The sequence below is a fragment of the Budorcas taxicolor genome, chromosome 25 (assembly GCF_023091745.1).
Source record: "Budorcas taxicolor isolate Tak-1 chromosome 25, Takin1.1, whole genome shotgun sequence".
In the NCBI taxonomy this organism is placed as follows: Eukaryota; Metazoa; Chordata; class Mammalia; order Artiodactyla; family Bovidae; genus Budorcas; species Budorcas taxicolor.
Genome location: NC_068934.1, coordinates 18,347,241 through 18,360,461, shown reverse-complemented (window position 1 = coordinate 18,360,461; position 13,221 = coordinate 18,347,241). Strand labels below are relative to the sequence as shown.

At 39.7% G+C, this 13,221-nt stretch overlaps 1 protein-coding gene across 1 annotated transcript in view; it reads left to right on the top strand.

The window, feature by feature from the left end:
• The window catches only part of USP35 (ubiquitin specific peptidase 35), a 57,773-nt gene that overhangs the window by 10,156 nt on the left and 34,396 nt on the right, over nucleotides 1-13,221 (top strand). Inside the window, exon 6 of the mRNA XM_052662002.1 lies at nucleotides 244-437. Within this exon, the coding sequence (XP_052517962.1) occupies nucleotides 244-437 (194 nt within the window). The remainder of the gene's footprint in view (nucleotides 1-243; nucleotides 438-13,221) is intronic.

Sequence of the window (13,221 nt, the reverse complement as noted above, 5' to 3'; positions counted from 1 at the left end):
AGATTTTACCCCTTTCTAAAGGCAGTTGTGGCATGAAAGATCATCTCGAAGGCCCACATGTCAAGATGAAAACCTAGAATATGTTTGAAAGCAGGGGACTGTTCACACACATCTCTGTGACATTTTTTGGGTGGTGTGCTTGACCCATGAGTGATGGGCTATACTCCAGGGTTTCCTGGAGGAGGCGGTATTCTTACAGCTAACCCTGGTGCTCAGCGTCCCTCTGGCTTGTTCCTCACTCAGGACCTCCATGTTCCCAGTGAGGACCGAATCAAGCAGCTGCTGGGGCAGGACGCCTGGACCTCACAGAAGAGTGAGTTGGCTGGCTTTTATCCCCGGCTCATGGCCAAGTCAGACACGGGCAAGATTGGTTTAATCAACCTGGGCAACACGTGCTACGTGAACAGCATCCTTCAGGCCTTGTTCATGGCTTCCGAGTAGGTGCTGCTTTTATCTTTCTTGTCTGCCTCTGCCTCTGTCTGCTGGGCTTCCTGGTGTGTGGGGGTAGGGCTGGGGGTTGGAGGTGGGGGGCTCCTGCTGTGTATCATGGGCACAGTTCCCTGAGGTCTGTGGGTATGTGAAGGGCAGGTGAGAGCTCCCAGAGGGCTGCAGGCCATTGTCTAGGCAATAGGTCAAGACTTGATGGGAACTTGAGGTGGGGATTTGCGGGCCAGGCTGCAGCGGGAAGTGGGTCTGCTGTGTTGGTCGACATCACTCACTTTTCTCCTAGAGTCTGAGAGGGTGGACAGTGTCTTCCACAGTAGAACTCCCACTTTCCTTGGCATTGCTGCTGCTGCTAAGTCACTTCAGTTGTGTCCAACTCTGTGCGACCCCAGAGACAGCAGCCCACCAGGCTCCCCCATCCCTGGGATTCTCCAGGCAAGAACACTGGAGTGGGTTGCCATTGCCTTCTCCAATGCATGAAAGTGAAAAGTGAAAGTGAAGTCACTCGGTCGTGTCCGACTCCTAGCGACCTCATTGACTGCAGCCCACCAGGCTCCTCCGTCCATGGGATTTTCCAGGCAAGAGTACTGTAGTGAAACAAAATTGTTGTTGTCAGTGGGTACCTATTCAACTGATGACTTGCTTAAAGATCAATCAAGGTTTCAGCCACAGAAGCAGACATACTTTCCTCCCTATTTTCCTTTTTTAATTAATTTATTTATGGCTGTGCTGGGTCTTAGTTGCTTCTCGCCGGCTTCCCCTAGTTAGGATGAGCGGGAGCCACTCTGGTTGTGGTGCGCAGGCTTCTTGCTGCGCAGGTTTCTCTTGCTGCGGAGCACAGGCTCCAGGTGCTCAGGTTCAGTAGTTGTGGCACGTGGGCTTGGTTGTCCCGAGGCGTGTGGGCCTTAGTACCCAGACCAGAGATCGAACCCGTGTCCCCTGCCTTGGCAGGCAGAATCCCAGTCACTGGACCACGAGGGGAGGCACCTCAATTTTCCTTTTCTGTGTGTGTGTGTTTAAAAATGCACATAACAAAATTTACCATGTTAACCGTTTTTAAGCATACAGTTCAGTGGTGTCAGATTGTGTTCACAGTTGTTGTACAGCCATCACTACCATCCATCTCTTTAACTCTTTCCCTGTTGTAAATCTGAAGCTCTATGCCTATTAAGTAATAACTCCCCATATTCCCATTCTCCCTTCCCCACAGCCTCTGGTAACCACCATTATACTTTCTGACTCTGTGATTGTTGTCTCTGCGTTAAGTACCTCATATACAGTATTTGTCTTTTTGCCTTATTTCACTTAGTAAATATCTTTGAGATTCATCCAAATACAGCCAGTGCTTTGGTTATACTCTGCGTATCGCAGAATTTCTTTCCTTTTTAAAGGCTGGGCAATATTCCATTGTGTGTATAAACCGCATTTTGGTAATCTGTTCATTGGCAAAATTATGTGTTTTACCTGTTATGAACATGGGAGCACAAGTATCTCTTAGAGACCCTGCTTATGATTCTTTCAGATACATACCCAGAAGTGGAATTACTGGATCATTTGGTAATTTTGTTTTTTAGACTTTTTGAGGAACCTCTGTCTTGTTCTTCACAGTGACAGCACCAGTTTACATTCCTACAAACAGTACATAAAGGTATAGATCTCTCTATATCTTTCCAACATTTCTGTTTTTTTTTGTTATTTGTTTTTTTAATAAGTCATCCGATATCAATAACCTTAGATATGCAGATGACACCACCCTTATGGCAGAAAGTGAAGAGGAACTCAAAAGCCTCTTGATGAAAGTGAAAGAGGAGAGTGGAAAAGTTGGCTTAAAGCTCAACATTCAGAAAATGAAGATTATGGCATCCAGTCCCATCACTTAATGGGAAATAGATGGGGAAACAGTGGAAACAGTGTCAGACTTTATTTTTGGGGGCTCCAAAATCACTGCAGATGATGACTGCAGCCATGAAATTAAAAGACGCTTACTCCTTGGAAGAAAAGTGATGACCAACCTAGATAGTATATTCAAAAGCAGAGACATTACTTTGCCGACTAAGGTCCGTCTAGTCAAGGCTATGGTTTTTCCAGTGGTCATGTATGGATGTGAGAGTTGGACTGTGAAGAAGGCTGAGCGCCAAAGATTTGATGCTTTTGAACTGTGGTGTTGGAAAAGACTCTTGAGAGTCCCTTGGACTGCAAGGAGATCCAACCAGTCCATTCTGAAGGAGATCAGCCCTGGGATTTCTTTGGAAGGAATGATGCTAAAGTTGAAGCTCCAGTACTTTGACCACCTCATGCGAAGAGTTGACTCATCTGAAAAGACTCTGATGCTGGGAGGGATTGGGGGCAGGAGGAGAAGCGGACGACCGAGGATGAGCTGGCTGGATGGCATCACGGACTCGATGGACGTGAGTTTGAGTGAACTCCAGGAGTTGGTGATGGACAGGGAGGCCTGGCGTGCTGCGATTCGTGGGGTCGCAAAGAGTCGGACACGACTGAGCGACTGAACTAACTAACTAACTAATAGGTGTAAGGGTTTCCCTGGTGGCTCAGTGGTAAGGACCCACCTACCAATGCAGGAAATGCGAGTTTGATCCCTGGAGAAGGAAATGGCAACTCACTCCAATATTCCTTCCTGGGAAATCCCATGGACAGAGGATCCTGACAGGCTATAGTCCATTGGGTCACAAAAGAGTCAGACATGACTTATCGATTAAACAACAACAGTAACAAATGGATGTGAGGTGGCATGTCATTATGGTTTTTAATTTGCCATTTCTGTAATGATTAGTGATGGAGAGCATCTTTTTATGTGCTTATTGGCCATTTGTATCTATTCTTCGGCAAAAAGTCAGTTTAAATCCATTGCCTATTTTTGAATCAGGTTGTTTTTGTTGAGGTTTAGGAGTTTTTTTTGTATGTTCTGAATATTAATCCCTTATCACATACATGATTGGCAAATTTTTTTTTTTCCCAGAGCCTTCTAGGGTTGTCTTTTTACTCTGTGGATAATCTTTTTTTAAAAAAATATGTACTGCAATATAGTTGATTTACAATGTTCTGTTAGTTTCTGCTATATAGCAAAATGAATCAGTTATACATAGGCATATATCCACTCTTTTTTAGATTCTATATAGGCCACTGCAGAATATTGAGTAGCGTTCCCAGTTCTATACAGTAGGTCCTTATTAGTTATCTATTTTGTATATAGTAGTGTGCCTATGTCAATCCCCATATCCCACTTTATCCCTCCTCCTCTCCTTTTCCCTCTGGTAACTGATAACCATGACCAGTGTTGTTGTTGTTGTTTTTTACATCTGTGACTATTTCTACTTTGTAAATAAGTTCATTTGTACCATTTTAAAAGATTCTCTGTGGAGTGGATAGTCTTTTTTTTTTGTTGTTGTTGAAAGAGGTTGCTTTTTAAAAAATTTACTTTTATTGAGATATAATTGACATATAACGACATTAATTTCAAGTGTATTGTGTAGTGATTCAGTATACCATTAGTTGACCCTTGAACAACGTAGGTTTGAATTGCATGGGGCCACTTACATGTGGATTTTTTTCTCATGTTGGGAAAAGTTTTGGAGATTTGTGACAATTTGAGAAAAAATTGAAGGCAAACCTTATAGCCTAGAAGGTATGTCATGAATATATGAAATATCTGTTGATATATAAATAACATAAAAAGTATGTGTTAACTGCTGTGTTATCCTTAAGGCTTCTAGTTGACAGTAGGCTATTAGCAGTTATGTTTTTGGGGAGTCAAAAGTTATGCATGGATTTTTGACAGCATGGGGGTTGGCATCCCTAATCTCTGCATTGTTCAAGGATCAACCATATGTCTATACTATGAAATGATCACCATAATAAGTCTACTTAACATCCATAACCACACATAGTTACAAATTTTTTTGTTCTGATAAGAAATTTAAGGATTTATTCTCTTAGCAACTTTCATATACGATACAGTATTACTAACTATAGGAACTATGCTGTACATTACATTCTCAGGACTTTTATTTATTTTGCAACTGAAACTTTGTTATCTTTTGACCACCTTCATCTATTTCACCCATACCCAATCCTCATCTCTGGCAACCATCGATCTGTATTCTATATCTATGAAATTGTCTTTTTAGATTCCACATATAATTGAGATCATACAGTTTGTTTTTGTCTGACTTATTTTACTCAGTGTAATGTCCTCAAGGTGTATCTAATTGTCATAAATGATAAGATTCCCTCATTTCTTGTGCCTGAATAATATTCCATTGCATGTATGTATACCACGTTTTCTTTTATCTGTTCATGTGTCAATGGACACTGAAGGCTGTTTCCATGTCTTGGCTGTCGTGAATAGTGCTGCTTTGAGCATAGGGGTGCGTGTGTCTTTTTGGATTATAGTTTTGTCAGGTGTGTGCCCAGCTGTGAGATTGCTGGATCATACGGTAATTCTGTTTTTAGTTTTCTGAGAAGCCTTCAAGCTGTTTTCCTTCGTGGCTGCACCAACTTACATTCCCACCAACAGTGTAGAAAGGTTTCCACTCCCTCCTCCAGCATTTGTTATTTGTAGACTTTTTAATGGCTTTTCTGGCTGGTGTGAGGTGATACCTCCTTGTAGTTTTGACTTGCATTTCTCTGATAGTGATGTTGGGCATCTTCTCATGTGCCTGCTGGCCATCTGTATGTCTTCCTTGGAGAAATGTCTATTAAGGTCTTCTGCCGATTTTTCAATTGGGTTGTTTGTTTTTTTTGTTGAATCGTATGACCTATTTGTATAGTTTGGAGATTAAGCCTTCTTTCTTGTTTTTTAATATAAGCATTTTTAGTTATAAATTTCCTCCTTTAGGAGCACCACTTTTGCTGTGTCACATAAGCTTTGGTATGTTGTATTTTTGTCTTTGTTCATATCTAAGTGTTGGGATTGGGGGCAGGAGGAGAAGGGGACGACAGAGGATGAGATGGCTGGATGGCATCACTGACTCGCACATGAGTTTAAGTGAACTCCGGGAGTTGGGGATGGACAGGGAGGCCTGGTGTGCTGCGATTCATGGGTTCGCAGAGTTGGACACGACTGAGCAACTGAACTGAAGTATTTTCTAACTTCCCCTTGTGATCTTCTTTGATCCATTGGTTGCTTACAAGTGTGTTGTTTAGTTTCAACGATTTTGTGAATTTTCCAGTTTTCTCTCTTACTGAATTCTAAGTTTATCTTGTGGTAGTCAGAGAAGATACTTTGTATGAGATTTATCTTTTAAATCTATTGAGACTTAATTTGTAGCCAAATTTATAGTCTTTTCTGGACAAAGGTCCCTGTGCACTTGAGAAAAATGTGTATGCTTTTGTTGCTGGGTGGAATGTTTTTTTAATATGTGTTAAGTTTCCCAGTTTCTCTGTTTATCTTCTGTCTGGTTGTTCTGTTTGTTATTGTGAGAGGGGTCGTGAGGTCCCCAACTATTAATGTAGAATTGTCTATTTCTCTTTTCAATTTTGTTAACTTTTGCATTATCTATTTTGATGGCCTGTAATTAGGTGTGTACATGTTTGTAATTGTTATGTCTTCTTGCTGTATTAAACCTTTTATTAATATATAATGTCCCTTTTTGTCTCTTACTACCTTTCTTGACTTAAAGTCTGTTTTGTCTTACATTAGTACAGCCACTTCTGTTCTCTTTTGGTTATTATTTGTGTGGCATTTCTTTTTCCATCCTTTCACTTTCGACTTCTTTGTGTCTTTCTATCTCAAATGAGTCTTTTATAGATGTATTATAATTGGATGTATTTTTATCCATTCTGCCACTGCCAGTCTCTCCGGGTGAGAGAGTTTAATACATTTGCTTTTATTAAAATATTTTATAGAGTTTTTTAAATTTATTTTTTGATCCGAGGATAATTGCTTTACAGTGTTGTGTTTTTGCTGTACAGCAGTGTGAAGTAGCTGTATGTATACATATACCGCCTCTCTCTTGAGCCTCCCTCCCACACCCCTCCCTTCTAGGCCATCACAGAGCGCAGAGCTGAGCTCCCTGTGCCGCACAGCAGCTTTCCGCTGTGTTACACGTGGTGGTGTGTGTGTCTCAGTTCTGCTCCCTTAATGCGTCCCATCCTCTCCTTCCCCCACTGTGTCCACACGCTCATTCTCTACGTCTGTGTCTCTTTTCCTGTCCTGCAGATAGGTTCATCAGTACCATTTTTCTAGAAGGGAACCGACTTCTGCCATTGGGCTCGTTATTTTCCATATGCCCTCTAGCTTTTTTATTGCATTCCTGTTTTCTTTTGTGTTCAGTTGATTTTTTTTTTTTTTTTTTTTGGTTCAGTCCCCAGGTTGGGAAGATCCCCTGGGGAAGGGAATGGCAACCCACTCCAGTATTCTTACCTGGAGAATCCATGGACAGTGGTGCCTGGCGGGCTACAGTCCATGGGGTTGGAAGGAGTTGGACACAACTGAGCAACTAACAGTGCTACTACTGCTACTACCTTTAATAACATACAAAAACTCTGCTCCTTCACAGCTCTATCCCATCTCACCTTGGTTGTTGATGTCACAGAATTACATCTGTGTAATTGTGTGCCCTAAAACATAAGCAAGTAATTCTTTTAGATGCATTAGTCCCCTGAATTATGTGGAAGAATTTTGAGTTTCAAACCAAAGTTATAGTAATACTAGCTATTGCATCAATAATTGTCTTTTTTCTTTACATATAATCAATCACTCATGTATTTACCTTTGTTGAGACCTGTATTTTTCTATGTGACTTTAAAAAGCTTATTTATTTTTAGTTGATCGGTGATTGCTTCGCAATATTGGTTTGATTTCAGTTATACATCAACATGAATTAACCACAGGCGTACACATGTCCCCGCCACCTTGAGTCTCCCTCCCGCCTCCCTCCCGTTCCTACCCCTCTAGGTTATTATAGAGCCCCAGTTTGAGTGTCCTGAGTCATACGGCAAATTCCCCTTGGCTGTCTGGTTGCATATGTTAGTGTATCTGCTTCCATGCTGCTCTCTCCATTCATCTCAGCCTCTCCCTCCTTTCCCTCATCCTTGTCCATAAATCTGTTCTCTATGTCTGCATCTTCACTGCTGCTCTGCGAATAAGTTCATCAGTACCATCTTTCTAGATTCTCTCTATATATGTTAATATATGATATTTGTTTTTTCTCTTTCTGACGTACTTCACTCTGTATAATAGGCTCTAGGTCCATCCACCTCTTTAGAATTAACTCAGATGTGTTCCGTTTTATGGCTGAGTAGCATTCCATTGTATATATGTACCACAGCTTCTTTATCCATTCCTCTGTTGATGGACATCTAGATTGCTTCCATGTCCTAGCTATTGTCAATAGTGCTGCAGTGAACATCGGAGAATGTGTGTTTTTCGGTTTTGGTTTCTTCAGGGTATATATCTAGAAGTGGTATTGCTGTATCCTCTGGTGGTTTTATTCCTAGTTTTTAAAGGACCGTTTTTACTGTCTTCCATAGTGGCTGTATCAATTTACATTCCCACCAGCAGGGCAAGAGGGCTCCTTTTTCTTCATACCTTCTCCAACAGTTATTGTTTGTAGATTTCTTGATAATGGCCATTCTGACTGGTGTATCTCATTGTAGTTTTGATTTGCATTTCTTTAATAATGAGTGATGTTGAGCATCTCTTTATCTGTTTATTAGACATCCATATGTCTTTGGAGAAATGTCTGTTTAAGTCTTTTGCCCACTTTTTGATTGGGTTGTTTGTTTTTGTGGTATTGAATTGTATGAGCTCCTTGTATATTTTGGAAATTAATCCTTTGTCAGTTGTTTCATTTGCTATTATTTTCTCCCATTCGGAGGGTTGGCTTTCACCTTATTTATAGTTGCATTTGCTGTGCAAAAATGTTTAAGTTTAATTAGGTCCCACTTATTTTTGTTTTTATTTCCATTATTCTAGGAGGTGGGTCATAAAAGACCTTGCTATGATTTATGTCATACAGTGTTATGCCTGTGCTTTCTTCTAAGGATTTTATAGATTCTGGTCTTACATTTAGGTCTTTAATCCATATCTTTAGTCCAGGTTTATCTTTCTTTGCTGTTAGAAGTGTTCTGATTTCATTCTTTTGCACGTAGTTGTCCAGTTCTCCCAGCGCCACTTATCGAAGAGCTCTTTTTCCCATTGTATATTCTTGCCTCCTTTATTAAAGATAAGGTGCCCATAAGTGCATGGATTTATCACTGGGCTTTCTATTTTGTTCCATTGGTGTGCACTTCTGTTTTTGTACCAGTACTTACTGTCTTGATGACTGTAGCTTTGCAGTATAGTCTAAAATCAGGTAAGTTGATTCCTCCAGCTCCATTCTTTTTCCTCAAGATTGCTTTGGCTCTTTGGGGTCTTTTGTGTCTCCATATGAATTGTGAAATTGTTTGTTCTAGCTCTGTGGAAAATGCCATTGGTAATTTGACAGGGATTGCATTGAATCTGTATATTGCTTTTGGTAGTATAGTCGTTTTCACAATATTGATTCTTCCCATCCAGAAACATGGAATATATTGCTCCATATGTTTATGTTGTCTTTGATTTCTTTCATCAGTGTCTTAAAGTTTTCTGCAGACAGATCTTTTGTCTCCTTAGGTAGGTTTATTCCTAGGTATTTTTTTTTTGTTGTTGTTGCAATGGTAAATTGGATTGATTCCTTAATTTCTCTTTCTGACTTTTCATTGTTAGTATATGGGAATGCAAGTGATTTCTGTGTATTGATTTTATATCCTGTGACTTTACTTTAAATTCACTGATTAGTTCTAGTAGTTTTCTGATAGTATCTTTATGGTTTTCTATGTACAGTATCATGTCATCTGCAAACAGTGAGAGTTTTACTCCTTCCTTTCCAATCTGGATTCCTTTTATTTCTTTCTCTTCTCTGATTGTTGTAGCTAGGACTTCCAAAACTATGTTTCATAATAGTGGTGAGAGTGGGGACCCTTGTCTTGTTTCTGATCTTAGAGGGAATGCTTTCAGTTTTTCACCTTTGAGAATGTTTGTTGTGGGTTTGTTGTATATGGCCTTTATTATGTTAAGGTAGGTTCCTTCTATGCCCATTTTTTGAAGAGTTTTTTTTTTTTTATCATAAATAGGTGCTGAATTTTATTGAAAGCTTTTTCTTTATCTATTGGGATAATCATATGGTTTTATCTTTCAGTTTGTTAATATGGTGTATCAGATTGATTGATTTGTATATATTGAAGAATCCTTGCATCCCAACTTGATCATGGTGTATGAGCTTTTTAATGTGTTGTTGAATTGTTTGCTAGAATTATTATTGCAGTTTTTGCATCTATGTTTATTGGTGATATTGGCCTGTAATTTTCTTTTTTTGTGATATCTTTGTCTGGTTTTGGTATCAGGGTGATTGTGGCCTCATAGAATGAGTTTGGAAGTGTTCCTTCCTCTGCAATTTTTTGGAAGAGTTTCAGAAGGATAATAGACATTAACTCTTCTCTGAATGTTTCATAGAATTCACCTGTGAAGCCATCCAGTGCTAGGGTTTTGTTTTTTGGGAGATTTTTGATCACAGTTTCAATTTCAGTGTTTGTAATTGGTTTGTTCATAATCTCTGTTTCTTCCCGGTTCAGTCTTAGAAGGTTGAACTTTTCAAAGAATCTGTCCATTTCCTTTAGGTTGTCCATTTTATTAGCATATACCTGCTCATAATAGTCTCTTATGATCTTTTGTATTTCTGCATTGTTGTAACCTCTCCTTTTTCATTCCTAATTTTGTTGATTTGATTTTTCTCCTTTTTTTTTTTTCTTGATGAGTCTGGCTAATGGTTTGTCAATTTTGTTTATCTTCTCAAAGAACCAGGTTTTAGTTTTATTAGTCTTTGCTATTGTTTCCTTCATTTCTTTCTCAGTGATTTCTGCTCTGATCTTCATGATTCATTACCTTCTAACTTTGCAGGTTTTTTGTTCTTCCTTTTCCAGCTGCTTTAGGTGTAGAGCTATGTTGTCCATTCAGTGTTTTTCTTATTTCTTGAAGCAGGATTGTATTGCTGTAAGCTTCCTTCTTTGAAGAACTGCTTTTGCCACATCCTGTAGGTTTTGTGTTGTTGAGTTTTCATTGTCATTTGTTTCCAGGAATCTTTTGATTTCCCTTCTTATTTCTTCAGTAACCTCTTTGTTACTTAGAAATGTGTTATTTACTCTCCATGTGTTTGTGTGTTTTGCAGTCTTTTCCCCCTGTAATTGATATCTAGTCTCATAGTGTTGTGGTCAGAGAAGATGCTTGATACAATTTTAACTTTCTTAATTTTACTAAGGCTTGATTTGTGACCCAAGATTTTCTATGTGACTTTGAGGTTCTGACTAGCGTGTTTTCTTTTCACCTTGTTTAAGACTCCTTTGAGCCTTTCTGAATGACAGGTCTAGTGGTCATGAATTCCTTCAGCTTTTGTTTATCTGGAAATGTCTTGATTCTCCCTCACTTTTGAAGAAGAATTTTGCCAGATGTAGGATTTTTGGTTGACAGTTTTTTTTTCTTTGAGCATTTAGAATATATCTGTCCACCTTCTTATGGCCTCCAAAGTTTCTGATCTGAAAATCTACTGATAATCTTATTAAGGATCCCTTGTATGTGATGATTTGCTCTGCAGTTGCTGCCTTCAAGATTTTGCTGTTTGTCTTTTGAAAGTTTGATTATAATCAGTCTCAGTGTGGGTCTCTTTGAATTCTTCTAATGGATTCTGTTGAACTTCTTGGACTTTTACATTTTTGTCTTTCATCAAATTTGAGGAGTTTCCAATCATTATTTGTTTCAGATGTTCTTTCTGCCCTTTTTTCACTCTCTCTCCTCCTCATGGGCCTCCCACAGTGTACTGGTGCTTCTGATGGTGTCCCGTGGACCTCTTAGATTCTGTTCACTCTTCTTCAGTCTTTTTTTTTTCTGTTCCTCAGCCTTGATAAATTCCATTGTCCTGTCTTGAAGGTCACTGAGTTGTTGTTCTGCCTGTTCAAACCTGAAAATTTACCTCTGTTAAGTTTTAAAGTTCATTTATTGTACTTTTCTGCTCTAGAATTTCTTTGTTGTTGTCTTTTTGTTTCTGTTTTAGTTTTTCTCTTTATTGATATTTCTATTTTGCCCACAAATCATTTTCTTGACTTTCTCTATTCTTCTTTTAGTTCTTTTATCACCTTGAAGACCGTTGCTTTAAAGTCTTTGTCTCATACATCTGCTGTTAAGTCTTTTTCAGGGACAGATTTTGTTGAATTTTTTTTTTCCCCTCTGAATGGGCTGTACTTTTCTGTTTCTTGGTATGGCTTGTGATTGTGGAGCTTTGGACATTTGTTTAATAATATAGGAACTCTGGAAATCAGATTCTCCCTCTTCCCCTGGGTTTTGTTTTCTTTTGTCTGTTTAATTTTTGGTTGCACTGGGTCTTCATTGCAGCACGTGGGCTCAGTAGTTGTGCTGTGTCGGCTTAGCTGCCCCGTAGCATGTGGGATCTTACTTCCCCAACCAGGGGATGAACTTGAGTTCCCTGCACTAGAAGACAGATTCTTAACCAAGGGACCACCAGGGAAGTCCCTGCTTTTGTTTTTTATTGTTATAGTCTGTCTCTGTGCTCCAGGTCAGCCTGAAGTACAAATTTAATGAATTCTTATGTCTTTTCTGAAGCTTTCAGATGGGCATGTGCAGTCACTTTCTAGTTTTCCCCATATGTGCAGTTGTTTTTTAATGCCCTAGTCACTAATGTTTAGCTCGTCAAAAGGAAGAAATGAAGTGGTGAAGTAGGAAAGTGGGGAGAGTGCTGGCCTTCTAAGTCTCCTGGAAGTCATAATTTAGCTTGAGGTGGAAGGATTTGTAGCAGTGGTGGAACCTGTGACAGTGACGGCTGCCCATGTCTCTGTCGGCATCCGTGTGATCAGGAGCAGCAGTTGGAGCAGGAGTCCTCCATCCTAGGGGATGGAGTCCTTTTTACCCACCACAGCTCCTGCAAGATGTGTGAAAAATGCTCCAGGGACATGTGCGCAGCCGTGCCGCTTCTATGCAGAGAACTGACAGTGACTCCAGCTTACCCTGGAAGCATTTGCCTGGAAGTTGCAAGCCTTTAACACACTTCAGAGTTCCAAAAATAGTTACATTAGACAGATTCTGCCAGTACAGTTATTGTCGAGGTGGCGAGACAGTTTCCTAATACATCCTACTCTGCTATCTTCCCAGAATCCTCTTTCTTCTTTAGAGTAGGTTTGGTGCCTCAGATGGTAAAGAATCTGCACGCAATGCAGGAGACCCAGGTGTGATCCCTGGATCAGGAAGATGCCCTGGAAAATGGTATGGCTACCCACTCCAGTATTCTTGCCTGGAGAATTCTGTGGACAGAGGAGCCTGGCAGGCTACAGTCCATGGGGTTGCAAAGAGTCGGACATGACTTAGTAGCTAACTCTTCACTTAGGTTTACAGAAAATTGAGAGGAAGATTGATTTTCCATGCCCTCTGTTCTCACAGTTGCATTGCTTCCTGTTATTAACATCACTAACCGGAGTGGTACTTTTTCTTTTCCTGCTGAGGAGAAACCTACACAAAGACAAATTATAATCACCCAGAGTCCATAATTAACATTATGTTCACTTTGTAGTGTACATTCAGTAGGTTTGGGAAAATGTATAGTGACATCTATCATTATGGTATCATATAGCGTCTTTTAAAATTTATATTGGAGTATAGTTGATTTACAGTGTTGTGTTAGTTTCAGGTGTACATCAAAGTGATTTAGTTACAAATATACATATATCCATTCTTGT